At 44.8% G+C, this 23,000-nt stretch overlaps 2 protein-coding genes across 7 annotated transcripts in view; one reads left to right on the plus strand and one right to left on the minus strand.

The window, feature by feature from the left end:
• Window positions 1–16,213, plus strand: part of LOC6503980 (tyramine beta-hydroxylase) — a 34,452-nt gene extending 18,239 nt beyond the window's left edge. For all 6 annotated transcript variants that reach the window (XM_014905648.3, XM_044716848.1, XM_001963912.4 and 3 more), the window contains 6 exons: window positions 11,801–12,159; window positions 12,213–12,364; window positions 12,419–12,810; window positions 12,872–13,221; window positions 13,286–13,473; window positions 14,350–16,213. In XM_014905648.3, coding sequence (XP_014761134.1) covers window positions 11,801–12,159; window positions 12,213–12,364; window positions 12,419–12,810; window positions 12,872–13,221; window positions 13,286–13,473; window positions 14,350–14,650 — 1,742 coding nt within the window. In that variant the 3' untranslated portion in view covers window positions 14,651–16,213. The remainder of the gene's footprint in view (window positions 1–11,800; window positions 12,160–12,212; window positions 12,365–12,418; window positions 12,811–12,871; window positions 13,222–13,285; window positions 13,474–14,349) is intronic.
• Window positions 16,214–20,930: 4,717 nt separating this feature from the next.
• Window positions 20,931–22,656, minus strand: LOC26515579. Its single transcript, XM_014905751.3, has 5 exons — window positions 22,403–22,656; window positions 22,007–22,322; window positions 21,868–21,944; window positions 21,366–21,801; window positions 20,931–21,311 (listed from the first exon to the last, which is right to left on the minus strand). The coding sequence occupies exons 1-5, from the start codon at window positions 22,627–22,629 to the stop codon at window positions 21,045–21,047; spliced, it is 1,323 nt and encodes a 440-aa protein (XP_014761237.1). The 5' UTR covers window positions 22,630–22,656; the 3' UTR covers window positions 20,931–21,044.
• Between the last annotated feature and the right edge of the window lie 344 nt (window positions 22,657–23,000).

The following is a 23,000-nucleotide window of genomic DNA, read 5'->3' on the forward strand; positions in this document are numbered from 1 at the left end:
CAGACTGTGGACGAAATCAAGCAGTGAAAGCAGTGCAGTGACGTCAGAGCAATTATTTTCTGGTCATAAGGGGGGAGCGGGACAAACAGATCTGAATATGGCGGTATTTTGCCTCCCTTTCCCTCTAATGGTACATATTCTTCAACTTACTCTTGCTGAAAATTAAAAGAACGGTACCAAAATCCATGATGGCCGACTGTTCCCCAATCCCTGCATCCCAATTTCCAGTCCAGAACGGTAATATTCACTTAATGATGGCAAAGTCAAAACGACACACGTTGTTTTTTTGCGCGTGTCACGATTTGGGGCTCGCGTGAGTAAAAATGCATTGGATCGCATGGGGAATGGCGCATCGTGCCGGGATGGCGTGCCAAATGTCGTGCCAAATCACTCCTGCTCCCCCATCACTAAAGTTGTTTAATTTATCTACCTGTCCCGCTCGATCGCATCATCTCTTTCCCCCCCAACGGAGTTGGATGCAGGGATCCCCATCCCATAAGGTGCAAAGGGGGAATACAGTGCCACCATAGCGATCTTCCTCCCTTTCCCACACATGGCAAATGACGAAAAAATTGCATAGAACTGCTTGTACTGCTTGATTTCGGCCACCTTCTGCAGGTTTCTGTTCGCCTGGTACTTCAAATCTGGCCACGGGCAAAATTCACTGAAATCGAGGAAAAATTTTGGCGACGCTGGCTAGAATTTGATGAAGAGGCGTTTAAGAAATGGCTTAAAAAAGGGTAATTGGGAAGTTTTTAATTATGAAATTATATATTTTTGTTAAATATAAATACTATAGTATTTAATTGTATTTTTTAAAACATTTATATCAATTTCGAAATGGCTAAAATATTGACTTGAAAAGTGGCGATATTGCGCCGCCCAAAATGTTGCGCCAATTGCTCGAAATTCGTATGGCAGAAAATCTGAAGTACCAGGCAAACAGAAATCAGCAGAAGGTGGATTTCCACCATCCCCTCACCCTCACTTCGCCAGAAATTTGTCTCGATTATCCCTTCACTGGCCCCATGGGTTTAACATTCTAACAAAATTTTCGCAAGCAAAGCCTTATTAATAAGGCAATAAAAAAGCATAATACTGCTTCCTTTTTATAGTTTCAGTATTTTTTACTCGTTCTGTTTCATTGATGGATTGTTTTTTCTTCTAAGTACATGTACATAACTTAAAATAAAAATTGAACAATGTTAAAGACAGGTGAAGGGTTAATCTAAGTATTCTCTCATAAATTCGAAAAGAACGGTACCAAAATCCATGATGGCCGACTGTTCCCCAATCCCTGCATCCCAATTTCCAGTCCAGAACGGTAATATTCACTTAATGATGGCAAAGTTAAAACGACACACGTTGTTTTTTTGCGCGTGTCACGATTTGGGGCTCGCGTGAGTGAAAAGGCATTGATTTGTATGGGGGATGTTACTGAGTGCCGAGAAGTCGTGACAACCGTGGCTCCAAGACACTCAGTACTGCCATCCCCAAGAGAGCCTAATTTGTCTACCGTTCTCCCTCTTAGTGCATTGTCCCGTTCCACCCCATGAAGCCTAGGTTAGACCTCCATTGCATTAGTTGGAAAGGGAGGCAAGGCTTGGCCGTTATATATTCAGATCTGTTTGTCCCGCTCCCCCCTATGATCAGAAAATAATAATTGCTCTGACGTCACTGCACTGCTTGCACTGCTTGATTTCGTCCACCTTCTGCTGGTTTCTGTTGGCCTGGTACTTCAGATTTTCTGCCATACGAATTTTAAGAAATTTCGGGCGCCGCTTGGGCATCTTGCCAAGCTCATATCTTGGCCATTTCTAAATGGATTTTAAAATGGAATGTCAATTTGAAATCAGGACATCAATATCCTTCGATCTGTATCATTAGATTTTACAAATCGAGCCAAAAAAATTTTCATCAATTTTTGGCCAATATCATGAGGGTACCCCTTGTAAAAATTTCGAAAAATGGGTCAAAATTTTCATTGCCAGATTTTGATTGGGAATAAATCTACTCGGAGTTTTAAAATCGGGAAGGTATAACATTTTATGATCTGTCCTGTATTGACCGAGTTATACACATGTTTCGTATCGGAAGTGAAAAATATTGGGACCCGGTTTTATACGTTTTTTTATTGCTTAAAAATGTGCACTTTTGATGCACGTTTTAATTGATATTTGAACTAATCAAAAACGGACTCTAAAAAGGAATACGGGTCGTATACTTAATGTGTGTTTGAATATTACGCATACGTCATGTTGCCGGCTAAGTCTATCCAAAACGAATTTTACATAAGTACGAATCGTAGGGTATTTAATAGTTGCTTGATCATCACTTTGCTTACAGTTTACGCTTGAAACCTAAATCCATCAAAGGCGCTAGAAAGTGGGGTAGGTGGGGCTAGGGGGGTGTTGTTGGCGTGGCCTAGACCGGAAGGAATGGGTGGGATGGGGAAGGGGGTGAAATTGCCGCCGCCAGCCAAGTGTCAAAATGGCGCTTCCAAGTAATTTACTTGTGTCTAAACAACTTTTATTGTTGTTGTTGCTGTTGCTGGAACGGCTGCTATGTTACGTTTTCTTGTTATCGCCTTGTTATTGTTATTGTTTTTGTTTTCGCTTTTGGCCGCCTCCTCTGTTGTTGTTTGCGAGGGCGTTGAAAAGCGTTTAATTAACTAACTGCTCCTCTCCATATAGCCGCGTTTAGTTTTCGACAAATATTTGTTAATTTTCAAAGCCCCCTCCCCCAGGGCCTCGTAGAGCGGCGAAGGAGCGGCATGGAGGAGCGGGGTGGAGGAGGAGGGGCGTGGTAGCTGCCACCGAGGATGCCTCTTCTTTGCCTCAATTAGCGCGGCGAAGAAAATCCATTTCAAATTGATTTTCGTTGCCTGATTAAATTGAGTTTGTTTGAGCCACGTTGCCAGGACTTTCCTGCCCCTCCCCGCCAGGACACCCCCTTTAGGGCTTGTCCTTGCGGTATATAATTTCATTTTTGAATCCACCCTCCCATCGTCCTGCCGCGTCCTTTCGAGCGTCGGCGAGCCAATTACAAAGTGCTTCCGGGCTTCATTCCGCTCTGAAACATGTTCGCAACTCATTACCAAAAAATACAAAGCTCTATAGACATTTTTAAATCATTCTACAAACCGTATTTTAACGGCAAAAACTTTCTAAATTAAAAGCTTTAATTACAATAATTATACACGCCACGGAATATATAAATTTCTAAATGATATTGGTAGGTTTTCTGCAAAACACTTTTCTAGTATTCGTATTTGTGGGTCTTCCTTTTTTTCATCCTACGATACGAATCCTGGTGGAGCGGAAGGTCCTCCAAATTTTGGGTCAACTATGTGGCTCACACATTAAAGAGGGGCCAGAAAAGCATTTGGGAATCGGGAATCATCCGAAACACCGAACCTCTGAGGCACATCCTTGCCACCGTTCGAGTGCCATGCATCAAGCGGCAAGTGCCCCCAAAAAAGAGTCCAGCGGCAGTTTGGAAGAATGGAACAAAAATCAGGATATGGTTTTTCGTTTTTCCTTTATTTTTTTTTTGAAGGGGGGATTTTCGGGGGCTGTGGAACGTTTAATAGGAGTGGCAGTGGGTACTTTCATTGAGTACTTTCCATTTGAAACTCATTAGTGAGAGTTCAGCGTGTGTGGGTGAGTGGTTTTCGGGTCCTGTGCTTTGGGGGGCGTTGAGAGCCCGGCGGGGGCGTGTCAATGTCTTCATTGCACCGAAATTGAATCAATGATGTGTCTGTGTTGGCAGTGTGTGTGTGTGTGTGTGTGTGTGCGTGGTATGCAAATTTTCGACCATTATTAAGTCATCCGCACGCTAAAGACCCAGAAATGAAAACTCTTTATAAGCTTTTTCAATAATTTCATTGCCGAAGGACCTGCATTCGCCCATGACTGTGTGTGTGTGTGTGTGTGTGTGTGTTGCAACATTTTGCACATTTAATTTAATTCAGTTACATTTGAAATACTCTTGTTGTTTGTCTATTTTAATTTTTTTTTGGCATTTTTTTTCCGTTTTTTGCTTTTAATTTATATTTCATTTACATTTCTTGCTTGCCAGAATATACCCAAGAGGCTGAAATGTTGTTCTGGGGAGGAAAGAAACGAATGAAAAGGCGACACAACGGCCAGATGTGAATGGGCAGCATCCTGCTGCATTAGCACAAAGCCAACAACAACAACAACTGCCACAGACAACAGTTGCTGCTAAAATAATTCAACCAGGGCTCAGACTCGGTGGTTAGCTGGAAGGATAAACGAAGGATATGGGGGGGGCAGCCAGGCAGCGGGAAAACAACTTTCATATGCACAGACAAGCGGTAACATGAGCATCAAAATACACACCGTAACACATGCCTACACTGCGCGAAAATGCTTTTCAATTTTCAATTAGTCAATGACAAAGAATTCCACAGAGAATTGAGAACTAGGACAGCATATGTATGTTAAAAAAAAAAAATTGTAGAAATAGTCTTCAAAATATTGAATATTTCAATATTGAAGAATATTTTTAAAACATTTTTTTAACCGCTGCAAGCCACACTATTTTTCAACGTGCTGTGTGAAAACTTTATGGGTCAGTTGAAAAGTATCTTGGAGATACTTTCTTGCCTCCTTCTTAGTCATGCATGCTGCCACCCACTCGCCCCCTGCCCCTGTCTCTGTCTCTGCACCGCCCATAGTCCCCCTACGGCTCCCTTTTTGTGGCTTTTGGCGCAGCAACCGCCACAATGTCATTAACCAAATGAATGGCTGACACTGCAGATTCGAATGACTGGAATGGAAGGAGCAAGTGCTGTGGCACTGTAGAAAGGGACGGGCATGTCCTGGCTAGGACAGGCCAGGATACTGTGACGTCGTTTTCTTGTGATTAAGTCGGTTACCCGCCATCCTCATCCTTCTCCTCCAGTCCACCAGCCGACACCTCCTTGGAAAATACTTGTAGTCCTCCACCCATTTTCCGTTTAGCCGTAGATTACCTAGCGACTTGTTTTTTCTGACCTTTCTCCCCGACTTTCTCCCCGGGCCTAAACAAACTGAACACCAAAAAAAAAAAACAAAATGGAGAGCGGGAGTTCAACTCGAACCTAATACCCTTTTGAAAGGTTGCTTTTCTGAAACAAAAGATACAATTTCTGGGATACATTTATATGAATAAACTTTATAAAATGAGATCCTAACATTTTCATAGATTAAATTCAATATTTTTTTATTATTTTACCAAAGTTCAGAGTATTTTGTAGCCTACTTATAGGCGAGTATTTTTGTTTCGGCCAAGTGCCTGTGGCGTTGGTCAAATGAGGCTCGCAGGAATGTTAGTGATGACAACAACTTAATGGAAATAGCTGCACATTTATAAGTGACAACTTTCTCTCAATGTGTGTGTGTGTGTGTGTGTGTGTGTTTGTGTGCGTATCTGTGTGCGCTTAAATGTATCTGTGTCCCAAGGACCTGTGTATCCAGGACCCTAAAGAACGTGTTATTTATGGTCAAGGCGTGGCAGACAAATGGCCGGCATATGCATGCTGAGATAGACGCTTTCACTAATACACATACACACAAACACACTAACACAGACTTACACATACACGTGCTTGTGTCGAGTAATAACTAACGGTAAATTAGTTTGCAAACAGAGTGCAAAAAAGGCAGCAAAATAGCAAAAGGAAAATTGCCCAAAGATGAAACCTAATTTACCCAGCACGCACACGCACACAAGCCCAACCCCAAACCCAAACCGAAACCGAAACACATACAAACATACACAGTATTACACACACACACACGAACTGATAAGAGGTCCTGGCCCTCTTACCCCCTCCCTTGCGAGGCAGAGGACTCAGGACTTCGGGATACATCATAAAACCAAATCCAGTTGCAAGCTAAAGAGATTATCCCAAAAAAATTAAATAAAATGAAAGTTCACGTCAAGGCTTCGAACTTGAGAGTTAAGAGGGAGAATAATGGAGTCCTTAAAGCCCACAAACTCCTGGCATTAAGAGCCATATTTAATTTTTAATTAACTAGGAAAGTTAATTACCCCCCAGGACGACTTCCGATTCGTAGGAAGCCATACAAATTCAATATCTTATTTTCTGTTTCGGTTTCTGCTTTTTTAATAACTGCTCCTTCGAACAGGACTTGTTTTTCTTCAGCAGTCTCCCCTGGCCGATTTAGACGTTTCGGCCATTGGCGTCAAATAACCGAATGAAAACATGGCCATGATTCTGTGCTTTTTCTATTTTTTTTTCTCTAGCACGTTTGCACTTTGTGGTATCTGCACGGCCCTTATCCTTACGGCTTTTAGACATGGCTCTTTTTGCCCTCAAAGTGCCAGGATACTCTAACACTACAGTTCCAATGGCAATAGTTCCAACAGCATTTATTTGTTTTGTACTTGTATTAAATCTTCTTTATCCTTCTATATTTAGTTCTCAGGATTTAGAAGCCTACAAAGATTGTAAAACAACTTAATTATTCTATTAATTTTAAAGTAAAACCAGTTTGTTTACAAATTAAAAATCTGAAAATGTAAACACTCGTATTTTCGTTGCCTACTTTTCAGGGCGCCAAGAAGAGAAATAGAAATAAGGAGTCAAATTTCATGGTTTTTTTGCATATAATAACATTGCCAAAGGTGGTTTAGTTTGGTAGTAATTCAATAAAAAAAATAATAATTTATTTAAATAAAATAGCGCCCTCCTCCTCGATTCTCAAACGTGGCACTTAAGCAAGCCTAAAAAATATTAAAATTAATTAAAAAATTATTTTTTTTTATTTTTTTTCTAATTTGTTTTTGTAATTGTTGTTGCTTTTATTGTAATGTTTTGTTGTAATTTTGTTGTTGCCAATGTTTTTGTTGTCATTTTATTTAACATTTTTTTTTTTTAATTTTTTTTTTGTCTTATCTTTAAGGATTCATTTTATTTTATTAACTGAACCATACTTAGAGCATTTTCAGGTTCGACTAGCTTGTTGCGGGGACTCTATTTTTTTTCGGGATTTATCAATTTTTGTTTAGGGCTTGTGGCTTTGCAGCTTCGGCCATGGCTCTGTCCCTGCCTCGTTGTTGCCACTTTTGCCCGCTTTGGGCCGAGCTGTGGCCACGCGTTGGCGGTTTTTTGTCGGCTGCCGGGCTGCCTGGCTGTGGCCACACATGTGCCTCCCTCCGGCCCACCCAGATCCCCCTTGCACCTCACCTAACCGTGGTCAGCTTTATTAGGTTCCAGTTTCTAGATGGGTGGGATGGTAACTTTTGGGCCATTCCTGCTGTTTTGCGTGTGCCTTTTAATTTATTTATCAGAGGCCGCAGTCGCCACCGCATTTTGAGCTTTTTTTTTTAGGCTCTATGTTTTTATTTTCAGTTTTATTTTTGTTTTTGGTTTTTTTTTTTATCCTTTTGGCCAACTGTGGCCGTGGCAATTTGGCGGCTTTGTTATTTATGCAGCAGCCTGCGGCAGTTTACATTCACGTGCGTTTTGCATTCTCCTCCTCATCCTTCGGCCTGCTCACAGGACACTGGCCACTGGCCACTGGACACTGGACACTGGTCACTGGTCACTCGGCGTATGCAGCTCCTGTTTCCCAAAACCAGTCCATGCCAAATGTCGCCTTTGGGGGCTCTCCATATGCTTCGCTGCAACTCCACCAAAACGCCAACCAAATTAACGCACAAAAAACTAGGGATTTATGATCAATTCTGGAATTGTGTTTTTTAAACTGGCAGCCATCTGAAAACTAATCGTTTTCTGTTTAAGAGAAGCGAAAGATTGTTCGGACATGGGTTTTAATTTCCCCAGCCTCGTCCTGCCCCCGAAAACTAAACGACTTCGTCTCCGGAGAGGCATTAAGGATTCATGGGGCTCAGTGTTGGCTGTCTTAATGGATTATCGACTTGAGAGTGTCATTACTCAATGTGTCATGACAGTTTGTTGCGGTCGCAGGACACTCCTTCCTCCCCTCGAAAAGTTTCCCCCCAAAAGCACCCTTCCTCCCTTCATCGTTTGTCATTATTATAGTCGTTGAAATTATCATTATCGGAAGGTGGCACAAAGTGTTGGCCATAAATAAGCCTTATGATAGACTAAAGTGAGTGCTGGTGAGTGCGAGAGGTCGGAGGTCGGGCGTAGGTCTATCAAAGTGCCAATATAAGGAAGTGTAAGGTGTAAGCAGTGCCAACCATAAATCCCCAATAATTTATTTGCTGCCTCGACCACATTGCCACCGATTTTGGCCCGGAAAGGAGAAAGTTTGTCTAAGCGAAGGAGGAATTTGTACAAATATTTGTCTCAATCAGAGAAAGGGCATCGTATCGCGGAAGAAGACGAACGCGGCTTACCCCTTGATGTCATTAAATAAATAAATGAAACATAAACTCTAAAATAAAAGTCAAATCTAATGTGATTTCCGAATAAAAAGCATTAGAAATCTAATATCCTAAGAGGTATTTGAAGCGGTCTTTTTAGACCAAAAGTTTTGTCGCATTTCAAGCCATTTCATAACTCAAGCTGACAGGAGAAACGAAGGCAGAAAGGACGCAGGACGAAGGACGAAGGCAGGTGGCACTCAATTTATATTATGAGCCAATGTCCTGGACATGGACAGATGAGAGCGCGGATAATGACAGGGAGTAGAGTAAGAGTAAGAGTAAGAGTAAGAGTAAGAGTAACGGGGCCAGAAACAGGGACACAAAAGGAATTCAATAAAGTGTTAAGTGGGACAAGCCAGCGGGGGGAAGGAATGGAGAAAGCGGAGAAAGTAGTGGCCGGAGAAAGCCAAGCAAGCCAAAGGCACGAAAGCATTTCATTCCAAAGATGCTTTTGCGTCACTTGAGCGGCAATTTGAATGTACGAATGGGAATCGGAATCGGAAACGGAAACGGAATGCGCCATTTTCGGGGGGAGTGGAGTGCAAAATGGCGGAAAATGTGGCGGGAAAATGGGAAAAATCCAAGGGGGTGAAAGAAGAGGGCTAGAGAAGGACATTCGGCCAAAAGCCGAGCTAAATCGTGTGCAGGCCAAACCAATAGACGATTTGTGAATATAACATTATTATAATGACATTATCCTTAGGCGCACGAAATGCAGCAAGGACACTGCAAAAAAAAGCGTAATAAAGAGTAGTTACTTCTATAAAATAAACATAAAATGGACATTTCAATATTATAAACGTGAAGATTCATTTGAAAAAGTGCCTAAAAATATATACTAAATGGCGGGATGTGCTTAGGAAGAATTCAAAGGACGCCAGTGAAAAGCGGAATAGCGGGAAATCGGAAGGACATGCCTCCGAGTGGCGTTTGTTCGCTTGCAGTAAATAATAAGAAAATTCCTGTGCGCTTTGGCATTTCCGCGCCAAACATCCTCATCATTCTCATCATGAGAACTATGCGGCACACATCCTTACAATGAGCGTCTGAATCCGCCCAAAGGACCTTGCTTGGCTGGCATTCGTGGCACAATGGGGATGGGGATGGGGATGGGGATGGGGATGGGGATGGGGATGGGGAAACTTTTCGTTTGGGAAAGCGGCGAGGAGAGCAGTCGAGCAAATGCAATAAACTTCAAGTTTATTAAATTTTATCACACTCCATGTTATCGGGCATTATTGTTTGTGGGTCGAATCAAATGGCCAAAAGGCCAGACAAAGTGTTAAATTCCAGAGGGCTGGAGCGGCGGATGCCGGGGCCAGGATGCCAACAGGATGTGTAAAGAGGAGTCCTGCCCTCAGTCTTCTCCCGTCGTTCAATCAATGCGAAATCAAATCAATTTGGCCACCGGCGGAATCTACAATGAACTGGGCCAACACAACCAGGCCAACACACAAGGCAACACAAATTGAATTACCTACGTGAACGGATCCGATGGTCCTTTATCCTTTCGGGCATAATACGGCTATTTAAGAGAGCTTATTCTCATAAATGCATTCGATATTCGAATAGAAAGCCAAGAACTATTATTTGGCCATCGACTTCTGACGAAAAATGGCCAATAATTACCGATCAACGGGCCAATTATGAGTTTCTAGTTCTCCGCATCCGCATCCGCATCCGCATCCGAATTGGATTCCAATTCGATTGGAAAAGCCCGGAACAATTGGAAAAGCGGAAAAGGCAGCAACAACAACCTAACCGATTTGTTCCGTATTACCAAAGTTTTTCCAGAGCGGCAGGAGGGGATATGGAAGGGTTAGGGTTACGGTTACGGGTACGGGTACGGTTACGGTTCCGGTTCGTTGGGGTTTTTGCGGTTACGGGGCCGAAATGTTTACGGGTTTTCTGCAAAACTGTCTGTAAAACGTGAAGTGAGACATATGTACGGTAACAAATCAATTTTAGTGGCCAACACACACACTCTTTGGTAGTAGAGGGGGCCCTAGCCAGGCCGACAGCCGACAGCCAAGCTCCCCAATCTCGTTTGGGCCATATTACTTCCGCTGAACTTGATTGAACTGCTACATTTTCTGGCCCGGACAGCGAGCAAGCGGAAAGCGAAATTCATCAACGCACCATTGCCCGAAGAGTCTACCATGGCCCAGACCCCCCCTGCTCCTCTGCCCCTCAGCCCCACCACCTAGCCATCCTGGCCCCTCCCCCTGGGTGGTGGGTATCGTGTAAAAAAAAAAACCACGAACCCCTGTCACTTTTGATTGTAATCGAGTGTTTTTATTGTCGCTCTCTCGTTCTGGCGTTGGTCCTGGATCCTTTGGCTTCTCCTTATGTGTCTTCATCTAGGTACACTTGGCGAAAATATTGGGAGTTATTATAGTTATGTAGACTGTAAAAAAGGACTGCATTTTGAAAAATCATAATCTTACCGGATCTAGCCTATAAGAAGAAGATCGCTGCTTATTCTTCTCATTGGCGATGGACCAACTTCGATAGCAACGTCTTCTTAGCTTTTTTATCGATAGTAAGCTTAATCGCTGAAATAATAGCTAATTTAAGTCCTTTTTTTCTCACAGTGCATGTTCACTGACAAACAGTTTGATATACTTTACGAACTGTGCTGCTGCAAAGCCACATCCACATCCCTATCCACGTGCCATCGCACCACGTCTTGTCCATCGTCCTGCGTTTCGCGTCCCTTCGTCCTGCCCCTGCCCCTGCCCCTGCCCCTCCTCCTTCTCCTCCCTTGCTCTGTGTCCTGTGTAACCTGCGTCCTGCGTCCTCGATCTCGGCGTGTGTTTGCCAATTGGATTTGACATTTTATTGGGTTTTCTTTCGCTCTCGTTACTGCCGCTCCACTGGCTGCTCGTTGGCTGATGTTGTTCTTGTTGTCCTGCCCGACTGGCTGCAGCTGTAATTGATGTCCTTCCCGCCAGCTCCCCGAGCATCCTGATCCCGATGCCTCCCGCCAACATAAATCCACAGCCAAACTCCACGACCCATTCCAAGTGCTCCCACTTTACTCTACCAATTGTTGCCAAGTGTCCGAGTTTCTGAATTCCTTAAAGCAGGAGGAGGAGGAGTAGGAGGTCCTGGAGTAAGAGCAAGCGCCTAACCAGGAGCAGGAGCTGGCAGATTCTTTGTTTTATTTGGGTAATTAGGACAAGGCAACTTGATTATCGCAACGGCGAAGGCTTCCTTCCAGGATTGGAGGATGGGGAACCCCTGCCATGGATGAGGTTGAAGGGTAACCAAAGCAGCATAGCCAGCTTAATGGCCTGGTCATAACTCTGGAGTAGCAACTCCTCCGCACAACATTTTTAATCCTCACCATAGTAATTAATCTCTGTGAGAAATTGAACCAGGACCTCTATTTTATTCTCTCGCCCTACAGGTCTGTCGGACACGAAGCTGCACGAGATCTACCTGGACGACAAGGAGATCAAGCTGAGCTGGATGGTGGACTGGTACAAGCAGGAGGTGCTATTCCATCTGCAGAACGCTTTCAATGAGCAGCACCGATGGTTCTATCTGGGATTCTCGAAGCGCGGCGGGCTCGCCGATGCGGATATTTGCTTTTTCGAGAATCAGAATGGATTCTTCAACGCCGTTACTGACACCTACACCAGTCCGGACGGGGGCTGGGTGCGCCGGGACTATCAGCAGGACTGTGAGGTCTTCAAGATGGACGAGTTTACACTGGCCTTCAAACGGAAGTTCGACACCTGCGATCCCCTGGATTTGCGACTCCATGTAAGTGCCAAAAAATGTCATTTCCAACGCGATTCTAATGCGAAGACCATTAGGAGGGAACCATGTACGTGGTATGGGCCCGGGGCGAGTCCGAGCTGGCTCTGGAGGATCACCAGTTCGCCCTGCCCAATGTCACGGCTCCCCACGAGGCCGGCGTCAAGATGCTGCAGTTGCTCCGCGCCGACAAGATACTCATTCCCGAGAAGTAAGTGGACCCGGACGTGTGGTTTGATTCCTTTTTTTCACGGCGTATTCCTAGCGATCTGGACCAGTTTGAGATCACCCTGAAGGAGGCACCCATACCCGCCGAGGAGACTACCTACTGGTGCCATGTCCAGCGCCTGGACAGCGTCGTCCAGCGGCGCCACCACATCGTCCAGTTCGAGCCGCTGATCAAGACGCCCGGCATCGTCCACCACATGGAGGTGTTCCATTGCGAGGCAGGGGAGCACGAGGAGATCCCCCTTTACAATGGCGACTGCAAGGAGCTTCCGGCGCGGGCCAAGGTCTGCTCCAAGGTGATGGTTTTGTGGGCCATGGGAGCCAGTACGTTTACCTATCCCCCGGAGGCGGGCTTGCCCATCGGCGGTCCTGGCTTCAATCCCTACGTGCGGCTCGAAGTTCACTTCAACAATCCGGACAAGCAAGCAGGTAGGTACGGGAGTGGGAGGATTTCAAGGGACTGCTATATCGCCTCTATCTTCTGGAACAGGTCTCGTGGACAACTCCGGCTTCCGCATCAAGATGTCGAAGAGACTGCGGCAGTACGATGCCGCTGTGATGGAACTGGGACTGGAGTACACCGACAAGATGGCCATCCCGCCGGGGCAGACGGCCTTCCCGCTGAGCGGTTACTGTGTGGCGGACTGCACCCGGGCCGCCCTGCCCTCCACCGGCATCATAATCTTCGGCTCCCAGCTGCACACCCACTTGCGGGGCGTGCGCGTCCTGACCCGCCACTTTCGCGGCGAGCAGGAGCTGCGCGAGGTGAACCGGGACGATTACTACTCGAATCACTTCCAGGAGATGCGCACCCTGCACTACAAGCCGCGCGTCCTGCCGGTAGGGGACTAGTCCTAACGTAGTCCGGATATGATTCGTTTCTAAGCTTTGTGTGTCCTTCTAGGGAGATGCTTTGGTCACCACTTGCTACTACAACTCGCTGCAGGACAAGAGCACCGCCCTCGGAGGATTCTCCATCAGCGACGAGATGTGCGTCAACTACATCCACTACTATCCGGCTACCAAGCTGGAGGTCTGCAAGAGCTCCGTATCCGAGGAGACGCTGGAGAACTATTTCATCTACATGAAGCGGTAACTGAAGTGCAAGTCCTTTAAAGAGCCCCCGTTTATTCAACAATTATTAACGCCCTGGCAGATTTGAGGCATTCTATCCATTACATTCCATTCCGTCCCCTGCCCGTCTATCCGATCCCAGGACCAGAACCAGAACCAGGACCAGGACGAGACCCATCCGTCCCGCAGGCACTTTCCTTGCTCGCTAATGGAAGAAATATTTTTTAATCTACGCAGCGGAACCGACGACAGATGACACGGGGGGCGGCAGGGGCCTAACGTTGTGGGTTTTCATTAAGGGGTTTAAGCCACCTCCCATGCCTGCCCCATGCCCTCCTCGTCCCTTTCGTCCTTGTTTCCTTGTGCATCAAAGACAAACTTTTCGGCATTCCTTTTCGGCTGGCTTTCATCGTTTTTGGCCCGATTCCTTGGCGCATTCATAACGGCAAAATGCTTTTTGTTCTCAACCCCTCTACCCGCCCGGGCCCCGATCTTGTGGCCACCCCCCTCCTGCGTCCTGCCTACCATTCGCCAGCATTTGGCCCAAAAGGTGTTCGCTAATTGCCAACTTTAAGCAGGATCGAGCAAAAAGTTTACATTAGATTAGGGCCACCGCAATGAGGCATCCTTGGAATGCGTGGAGTCCTGAGGGTCCTGGAAGTCCCGAGCACCGCTGAGCCGCCTTCTTGGCCAACAAAATGTTGGCAATACCAATTCCCCTCGGTCCTCAAATTTTTTCTCCAAATCCTTTCAGAAAAGATTTCCGAATTCCATTTTTAAAACGTAAAGAATTAAATTAATAACTGAAAAGTGAAACCCTTCTCCCATTATCCTTGAAATCCACCGAAGAGTTTCTAATTATGTATATTGTTATCCCGCATCCCGTACTTGCAGCAAGGAGCACCAGCATGGCATCCACCTGAACGGAGCCAGATCCGCCAACTACCGGAGCATCGAGTGGAGCCAGCCCAGGGTGGACCAGCTCTATACCATGTACATCCAGGAGCCGCTCAGCATGCAGTGCAATAGGTCGGACGGCGCTCGCTTTGAGGGGCGCAACTGGGAGGGCGTGGCCCCGACGCCCGTCCAAATCAGGATCCCCATCCACCGGAAGCTCTGTCCCAACTACAATCCCCTCTGGCTGAAGCCGCTGGAGAAGGGAGACTGCGATCTGCTCGGCGAGTGCATCTACTAAGGATCAGGATCTACTAAGGAGGATATCTGGCGGGGGCATGGCATCACACACACACCCACACCCACACACACACAGCTATTAATCGAGCCTGTGTGACTAAATGCAGGCACTCACACACACACATTCACAATTGCACGGATAGCCGAAGGACATTTTTAATTTTGGGCCGCAGTCGAACTTAGAACTCCTTAGAGAGTTAGGCTTGTGTTCTGTTATCCTTTTTAGTTCATCCTGTCCAGTGACCACTGTAGTTATCCTTTTTTGATGCCGCCCAATGAAAGCTGTTGGCCAAAACAAATGTTTTCACTCTTTTTAAATAACTAATGCATTTGCCCAGCCACGCCTCCTTTGGGCCACCTGTTTCGGCCCTGCCTCCAACCTCCAGTCACCAGCCCCGACCCACCCATATCCTTTTCTCGTCCTTAGCATTTATGATATGCCCTTTGCCCTTGTTGTCCTGGCCATCCTTTGAAATTTGCCGACTGACAGCGCCGCCAGGCTAAACGTTTAATACAAAGCAGCTTACACACTCACACACATCCCCACCAACACACATGCACACGCACACGCACAAAAGCACCACTAACACACACAGACAACCCAGTACACTGAAAACCATTCCCAGTTCACATTTCACTTAAAAAATGGGATTTAATCTTATACCTGAGTTGTCTGTTTATTATTTATGTGTTCCTTGTTATCTATTTCACATGTCCTTAAGAACCAATGTTCTTAGTTTCGGAGTGCATGCGAAATGTGTAGCATACTTTTCGGTCTCAGATGTACAATTAAATGGCCAACTCGAATGGGAGGAACGGCAAGGGAGCGGAGCGGAAAAGCGGAAAGGAAATGGTCCAAAGCCGTCGAAAACGAAGGCCAAGACCCCGCCCCCACCACCGCCCTTTCTCCCGCCAACGCCAAAGGCCAATGGCGCTGTTTATACAAAATAAATGAGCAAACTTTTCCAGCAGCCAAGTCTAATTACCAAGAAGCCCCACAAGAAGAGGGCACTGAGCCAAAACCGTATACCCTTTCAAGTGCAAGGGATTGCGGCTTGTTCGGGAATAGCTCGAATTTTGTTTTGAGTGTAGAGCGGAAGGGAAATGTGGAAACTTTTCGGACCACTACTAGCAATTGGCAGGACATGCAAGGACCTGGAAGATGGGCTACCAGCAGCCAGGAGCCCTCGATCCTTCATTCAAATCAGTAGCTAGTAGCTATTAACTATTACTATTTGTATTAGTTATTATCCTTTTTTTTTAATGATATCCCTCGCACACACACACACACATATACACATACACGAACATACATATGAGTAAACATGTAATGGATACGTTTTTGTAAGTGTAGCCAACATATGTAAGATGTGATAATTGTTCTATGGCTATAAAAGAAATATATATACACATAAATATATAAACTATGTAGATGAAATATTTATAAAAACGGCAAGCGGAAAATCTAAAAAAAAAAAAGTATAAAAAAATACACAAAACCACAAAAAGCAGAGACAAAAAAAAAGTAAAATGTATAATTTATCTAATAAAAACTGACCACCATACCAGAAATGCGACTTTCTCTATTGCAAAATGAATAATTTCTCGAAAGGATGCAGGGATTGGTCGCTAACGGGAAGCGTAATCGAATATCCTTGAAATGGGATTATTTTACAAAATCGAAATCGCGATGCTTTGTGATTTTTTGGGAGGAAAAAAAGTGTCGAAAGCGCTTAAAAATGTTTGTTTTTGCCTTTTATTATTATGGAATATTTTATCCTTCAACGAGTTGACGGACAAGCGGCGATTTTAATTGATTTTTCAGTTTTGTGACCAACATAAAGGGGAATGGGAAGCAGGACTCAGGACGAAGGACGAAGGACGAGGGCTGAGCGACAGTCATGAGAGTATTAAAAACGCTTGCAATCCAATTAAAACTTTTTAACGAAACAACAAATATTTTAATATTCATTGGCGCCGTCCAACCAGCTCACATACCAAAATATTTTATCCAAAAAGCGGGGAGGGTGTGGGCGGTGAAAGCGGAGAAAGGGGAGAAAGGGGAAAGCCAGAAAACGCCATTAAAAAACGGCAGAGGACGCCATTTTCCTGTCCCAGACAGGAAAACTAAAAACTAAGGGAAGGGGTTGCCGAAAACATATTTAAACATAAATATGTAATTTGAAATCAAGAAACTTTCTGGCCCAAAGTATAATATTCAAATTTAATGGCGAGATATAGCTATTTATTAAATTATTCTGTAAAGAATCGAATGTATAATACTTAGAGGATGTCCTTTTTGGAAAACTCTTGGCTTTTATCCAAAGAGAATGGAATTTATTTTTAATTTCTCGGCTCGAGTGTGGCAAAGGCCGCCGACTTCTCGGATTCCTTTCTTCGCAAAAAAGTCAAGTGGCATACGCGGCGTAACGTAATGGCGTACGTGAAGGACTCGCCCGGCATTTTGCGTATCCTTGTGTGTGTAATCTCCTTTTTCGGGCTGTTGTCATTGCATTTTCACGCTTCCACAAACACACACGCACACACACATGGCACACCCACCCCCATACACACGCACGGAGGCAAAACATTTAATCAACCCAACCTTCGCCGTGACCGCTTTTTTTCTGGCTAAAGTTACAGGTTCTTGGTACAGTGAAGCCTCCCAGTATGGCTTTCTTATATGTGCTTTTTAAATGAGTTATTTTTTATTGAAAAGTAATTTAGACTCAAGGGGAAGCTACTCGAATATGGTCTTAAGGACTACCCGTATTTGGTGAGTGGCTTGAGAAACATATTCTATTGTTACTATGTGCTTAAATATTATTATTATATAAATAATACGTAACATATATAATGTTAAATGTAATATTCAATAGAAACCCTTTGAGGCTCCACTGTAGATGCGTTGAGGTTGCTGCTTGGATCGGAATCCTCGCGCCCGCGTGGCATCATTACTGTCATCGGCATCTTGGTTGTTCCCGAGGTCCTAGTACCTTCCCATAGCCCCCGGTCCTCTTGGCCCTCCCCTGGTCCTGCCTAGTACCCCCCAGTAGCTCCTTTAACCCCCTCATTCCCACTCCTACCGCCTTTTAGCCAACCGCAGTCTCATTCTGCTTAAACATTTATCTGCGGCCCAATCGCACTCGTACGAGTGTGTGTCTCTGGGTATGTGAGTGTGTGTGTGTGTGTGGGCGTGGCTGGGGAAAGGCGGGGGCCAAATTTAATGTCACAAACTTTTGATGTGTTCTAATTTATACACAAACATCCAAATGGACAGGGTTCCTGACTGAAATCAGAGACTTCTTCAGAATTTCTCCTTCGAAAAAAGCCAAAATAAAATACTTCTTTTTTAAAGCAAAGAATTAATTTATTTTTTCTGAATACCTGGAACTACTTTGGGCATTAAAGCACCGTTGATTTGAAGGCAAGAGTATGCAGTATTCGTTGTTGAAAAAATTAGTATTTGGGGTGAGAATAAAGCTTCTTTATGCCCCTCGTCCTGGCCATGAATCGTTAAAGTAAATTTGTTTTCACGCTTGATGGCGAATCGCGCTACCCCCTGCCCCTGCCCCCTGGCTCCATCCACCACTACCTCCCCAGTTATTACCCCTTATAGCCCCCAATCCCGTCCTCCATTCCCCCAAAAGCCCCTATACACGCACTCACTCTTCTTGCATTGAACAATTTTTGAGCGAGTGTTGCGGCGTCCTTGTTAATATTTCATATGTCATGGAAGTGGAGTTGCCACACCCCACCTGCCACCTGCCACCTCATCAACCTCTACCAGCCTCCTTGCCCCTCACCACTCGTTCCTCCCGAATATCCTTTTTTCCCCGGTAAGCGGCCACAACTCTTAAATCGCTTGCGTTTAAAAATTTGATTATGTGACATTTTCGCTGAAGGTTTATTTTCGCTTTTTCTTTGGTGGCTTTTTGTTTGGTGGAAAGCGTAAAGGAGAAGTCGAAAAAGTTAAAAACCGAAACAAGGAGAAAAAGCGCCACAAATTAAATTTGTACAAAGATTCAACATGTTTGGCAAGGACCCTGGCCCCAGAGCCTCTGGTAATTTCATTCCATTTTACGAAGGCTTTTCCGCATTTTGTTTTTTTATTTTTTTTTTTTCATTAAAAATAAAAGTATATTATGATCGAACGATTGAATACTTGGGCATTTTAATATAAAAATAATGAAATATTAAAGTCTTTAAGTTCAGATCTTGAGACAAAATTGTTTCAAGCTTCTGATAAACAATATAACAAAATTTAATTTAGAGTGTTGTTTTATTTCATTTATTTTTTGCTTTGAGGCCCAACAGTGCGTATGAGTGATGCCTTTAGGAGGCCAGCTCGCGTGTGTGTGTGTGTGCGAGTGTATTAAGCGACTTAAATCGGCTTTAATGTCCTTCTGCCATCCAATCAACAGCGACTGAGGGTCTGAGGGTCGAAGGGTCGGAGGGTCCTGGGATGAGACTTTGGGGAGCAATTGCGGATTGTTAGCATTTTTTTCTGCTGTTGTCGCTTTTGTTTTTATTTTTATGCATAATTTATGCAAAATATCCAAGTACAAATTGACATTAATCAGTATGCTTTATTGACTTGCCGCTGGTCGGTCACTGGCATAAAGAATTGTGGGGATGGCGAGTCCTGCCGCCAGGACACCCATTGGCGAAATGTCAAAGTCGAGATAAAACTCGGCTCGGCAAAAGGCACGCTGACATTTCTGGTTGTGCTTCGCTTAGTCCCGACCCCACATTCCTATTACTTAATCAAGAAATTCCTTTTGCCTTTGACTCTGCCACAGGACTCTGGGCCTGCCCCCCGAACCCCCCACCCCCCGTCCGGGCATTGTGTTAATGGCCCTCGATCCCATTGTGGCCTTTGGCACGTCCTGGTTTTGCGGCCAAGGGTATCGGCGGCGAATTCCGGCCTCAGGCCCGCCACAATTATTAATTTGTTATTGGAAAAAACAACCACTGATATCTTCTCCTGAATCTAAGCTAAATCATATTTATATAACATATTTTTTAATAGACTTTTCGCCTCCCCAATTTCTCCGCAACAGCGTATCCTGTCATTCGTTTCCGTGCAATCCCTGCTGTACGCCCATCTTTTGTTTTGTTGATATTGAAAGTGACTTGACATTCCGCCCCTTGTGGCTAGCAGTTGTATTCGCTGACCTCTGACCCCAGCCCCCAGCCCCACCTTCCTTTCTACCTTTGACCCTTCCCAGTCACCAGCAGCCGGAATTCGCAATAACCGTTACCACACACAGTCGACGACAGTCCATTTGACCCCGTACCCACAAAAGGGCCAACTCCCCCCGGACCGGCATCTCCGGATGGACATTTGAAAATGAATTTACCCCAAGGAGCGGCAGGTAGGCGGGGAGCAAATATATTAAATTAGCCAAACAACTAAAAACTAGCCGGGATATACTCGCCGGGGGAGATACCCATAATCCCCAGAATCCTCATTACCAGAATGATTCGGAAATCAAGATTTTCCCATTTTTGAAGGGGGTCCATCAGAAAATTAAAAAAAAAATGGGATGGAAAATTTTGTTTTGAGGTTTTGATGCAGAATGGAAGATAATGAATCTAGAAATCGTTTAAGGTATTCCGCTTGAGAATCGGACAAATATCGGCTGAGATATAGCCTCCGGAAGAGTTCATATTGGCAACTCCATGCCTTTTCCGATTTTTGAAGGGGGTCCATCAGAAAATTTTGAAAAAATGGGATGGAAAATTTTGTTTTGAGGTTTTGATGCAGAATGGAAGATAATGAATCTAGAAATCGTTTAAGGTATTCCGCTTGAGAATCGGACAAATATCGGCTGAGATATAGCCTCCGGAAGAGGTCATATTGGCAACTCCATGCCTTTTCCGATTTTTGAAGGGGGTCCATCAGAAAATTTTGAAAAAATGGGATGGAAAATTTTGTTTTGAGGTTTTGATGCAGAATGGAAGATAATGAATCTAGAAATCGTTTAAGGTATTCCGCTTGAGAATCGGAAAAATATCGGCTGAGATATAGCCTCCGGAAGGGGTCATGTTGGCAGCCCCATGCCTTTTCCGATTTTTGAAGGGGGTCCATCAGAAAATTTTGAAAAAACAGAATCGAAAATTTTGTTTTCAGGTTTTGATGCAGAATGGAAGATAATGAATCTAGAAATCGTTTAAGGTATTCCGCTTGAGAATCGGGTCAATATTGGCTGAGATATAGCCTCCGCAAGGGGTCATATGTTGATCCCACCGCCATTTCCGATTGTAAAAATATTCAGTTTCTGCGGTGCTTGCTTTTATTTAAAAAGCTGACATACAAAGTTGCACTGATAAGAGTGAATTGTAGTTTGAGGAAACTGTAGGAAGCAGTTTCTCGGAGCAAGCACTAAGGCTTATAGCCCGCCCTCGCCGACGTAGGCAACCACTGAGTCTGAGACAGGAGCTGGAGCGGGAGTGGAGGAGGCGGCATCCGGGATGGAATTAGCCGTCTCAGCGACGAAGGCTCCCGGGAAGTTGTCCAGCTTGTGGGCCACGTCCTTCACGTGGCAGCACTGGACCAATCCGTACGCCGGGAACTCACGAAGTCTGGCGAACAGCGAGTCCTTCAACCAGGAGACGCGATGGCACATCGATGGGCAAACTTCGGTGGCATTGACACTCTGGAATTGAATGGAAAGTCAGAGTATTCCCAGCAGGAGACTACTCACACTTACGAAGGGGGAATTGTGGCCAATGAGTACGAACTCGTCCTGGCCACCGGTGGGCTTGAGGGCTTGGACGTGGGCCCAAATGTAGGCGGGTACTGGAACGGAGCCGCTACCAGGTGTTTTTGGTTCAATCACCAGGAATTCGGTGTAATTCCTGCACGGATTCGCCGAAGTCCGCGGCAGATGCAAGATTCCGGAGACGCCAAGTCGAATGTCGAACTGGGTTCCAGCCTCTGTGGCCGCTCGCAGGGCGTTGAGCCAGAGCTTCCAGCTACCAGTTCGCAGATTTTTCAGCCAGATTATGTTCAACATGTCCTCGTAGCCGATCAGAGACCTTCCAGCCGACTCGTCCTGCACCAGGCTTCGGTATTCAAATATTCCGTTGCCGAACAGTTCGGACAGGTCCCTCTCCTTTTCCAGATACGCTCCAATATCAGCCTCACTACGCGACACAATTATTCACTAAATGTGTATGATGTACTAATTATATATACTATTTGAACCGTACCCGAAGTTCTTAACTAGATTTTTCCGATAAGCCACACTAATGTCGAGTCCCAGATCGTTCAGTTGGCCGGGTTGGCTCTACGTGGAGATAAGGAGTAATTTTTTATTTGAAACTTAATTTATAAAATATATGCACATACCTCATCGATTATACGCTTCCTGGAGGAGAATGTAGTATAGCTGATGTGCTTCAGCTCAGCCTCCAGAATGTCATAGCACATGGCTGCGTTCTTAATCGAGCCCTTGTCCTGAAAGTTGTAGCCCAGGACGAGGGTCATGAAGTTGCTACAGTTCGGTAAGCTGATACGACTCTCAAACATTTGAGATACTCTGCTCTTGCACCCAACTATTATATCAGTAGCTCTTTCACCATTTACAATGAATCCATTTGATTGACATTTCAGCGTAGTTTCAGGGCCATCTATAGTATGTTCACTATCGTATCCATTGTATGAACTGCGTGCACATACATACATATGTAAATAACAAGGAAAATTAATATTTCGTTTTTTAATTAAAGTCCATCTAAACTCAACTATCTATATTTCAAATCAAATCCACTGTCGCAAAACAGATTAAATTCTTCGCCATTTTCTCGTTCGTATGTGCCGGCGGATTCGGACAGAAGTAGCTTCGATCCGAAAGTGGTGGTCACGACGGGAGGATTGGAAGTGGTGGTAATCGAGCACCCTGCCATCGCTCTCTGGGGCTGGCCAGAGAGGATGAAGAGGGCCACTAATATGGTATATGGAAACCGCACCATCGCGACAGGTTTTATTCACAAACTGATGGATTGGCAGGGCGGGAGCCTTTTTATAGCCCCCAGGAACGGCCGAGTCAGCGATCCGATTATCAGAAATCAGAAATATGCATATATATACAAGCGATCTCCCTCGGCTCGATCGGAGCCATATCAGCAGGGCATGTAATATTAATAAATCTATTTTTTTGCTTCCATACGCGAAATGCGATCTTGGAGGGCCAGCCATTCTTGGGGTTCCCCCTATTCCAGAATGACTTTATCCGATGTCCAATCCAAGCTCTTATCCTCTCATCTAAGTATGTATATTTTCAGTGGGAGCTATTAATTATATAATATAATTGTATATAATTGCAAAATTGCAAAATATTCAT

Source organism: Drosophila ananassae, chromosome XL, assembly GCF_017639315.1.
Source record: "Drosophila ananassae strain 14024-0371.13 chromosome XL, ASM1763931v2, whole genome shotgun sequence".
NCBI classification, from domain to species: domain Eukaryota; kingdom Metazoa; phylum Arthropoda; class Insecta; order Diptera; family Drosophilidae; genus Drosophila; species Drosophila ananassae.

What these genes read in the sequence shown, in the direction of transcription:
- LOC26515579 (XM_014905751.3), bottom strand. Translation starts at nt 22,629, where the DNA reads ATGGTGCGGTTTCCATATACCATATTAGTGGCCCTCTTCATCCTCTCT. An exon ending in TTTGATTTGAAATATAGATA is followed by an intron (nt 22,323 to 22,402) that starts GTTGAGTTTAGA and finishes ATGTGCACGCAG; the next exon opens with TTCATACAATGGATACGATA. An exon ending in TTGGCCACAATTCCCCCTTC is followed by an intron (nt 21,312 to 21,365) that starts GTAAGTGTGAGT and finishes ATTCAATTCCAG; the next exon opens with AGTGTCAATGCCACCGAAGT.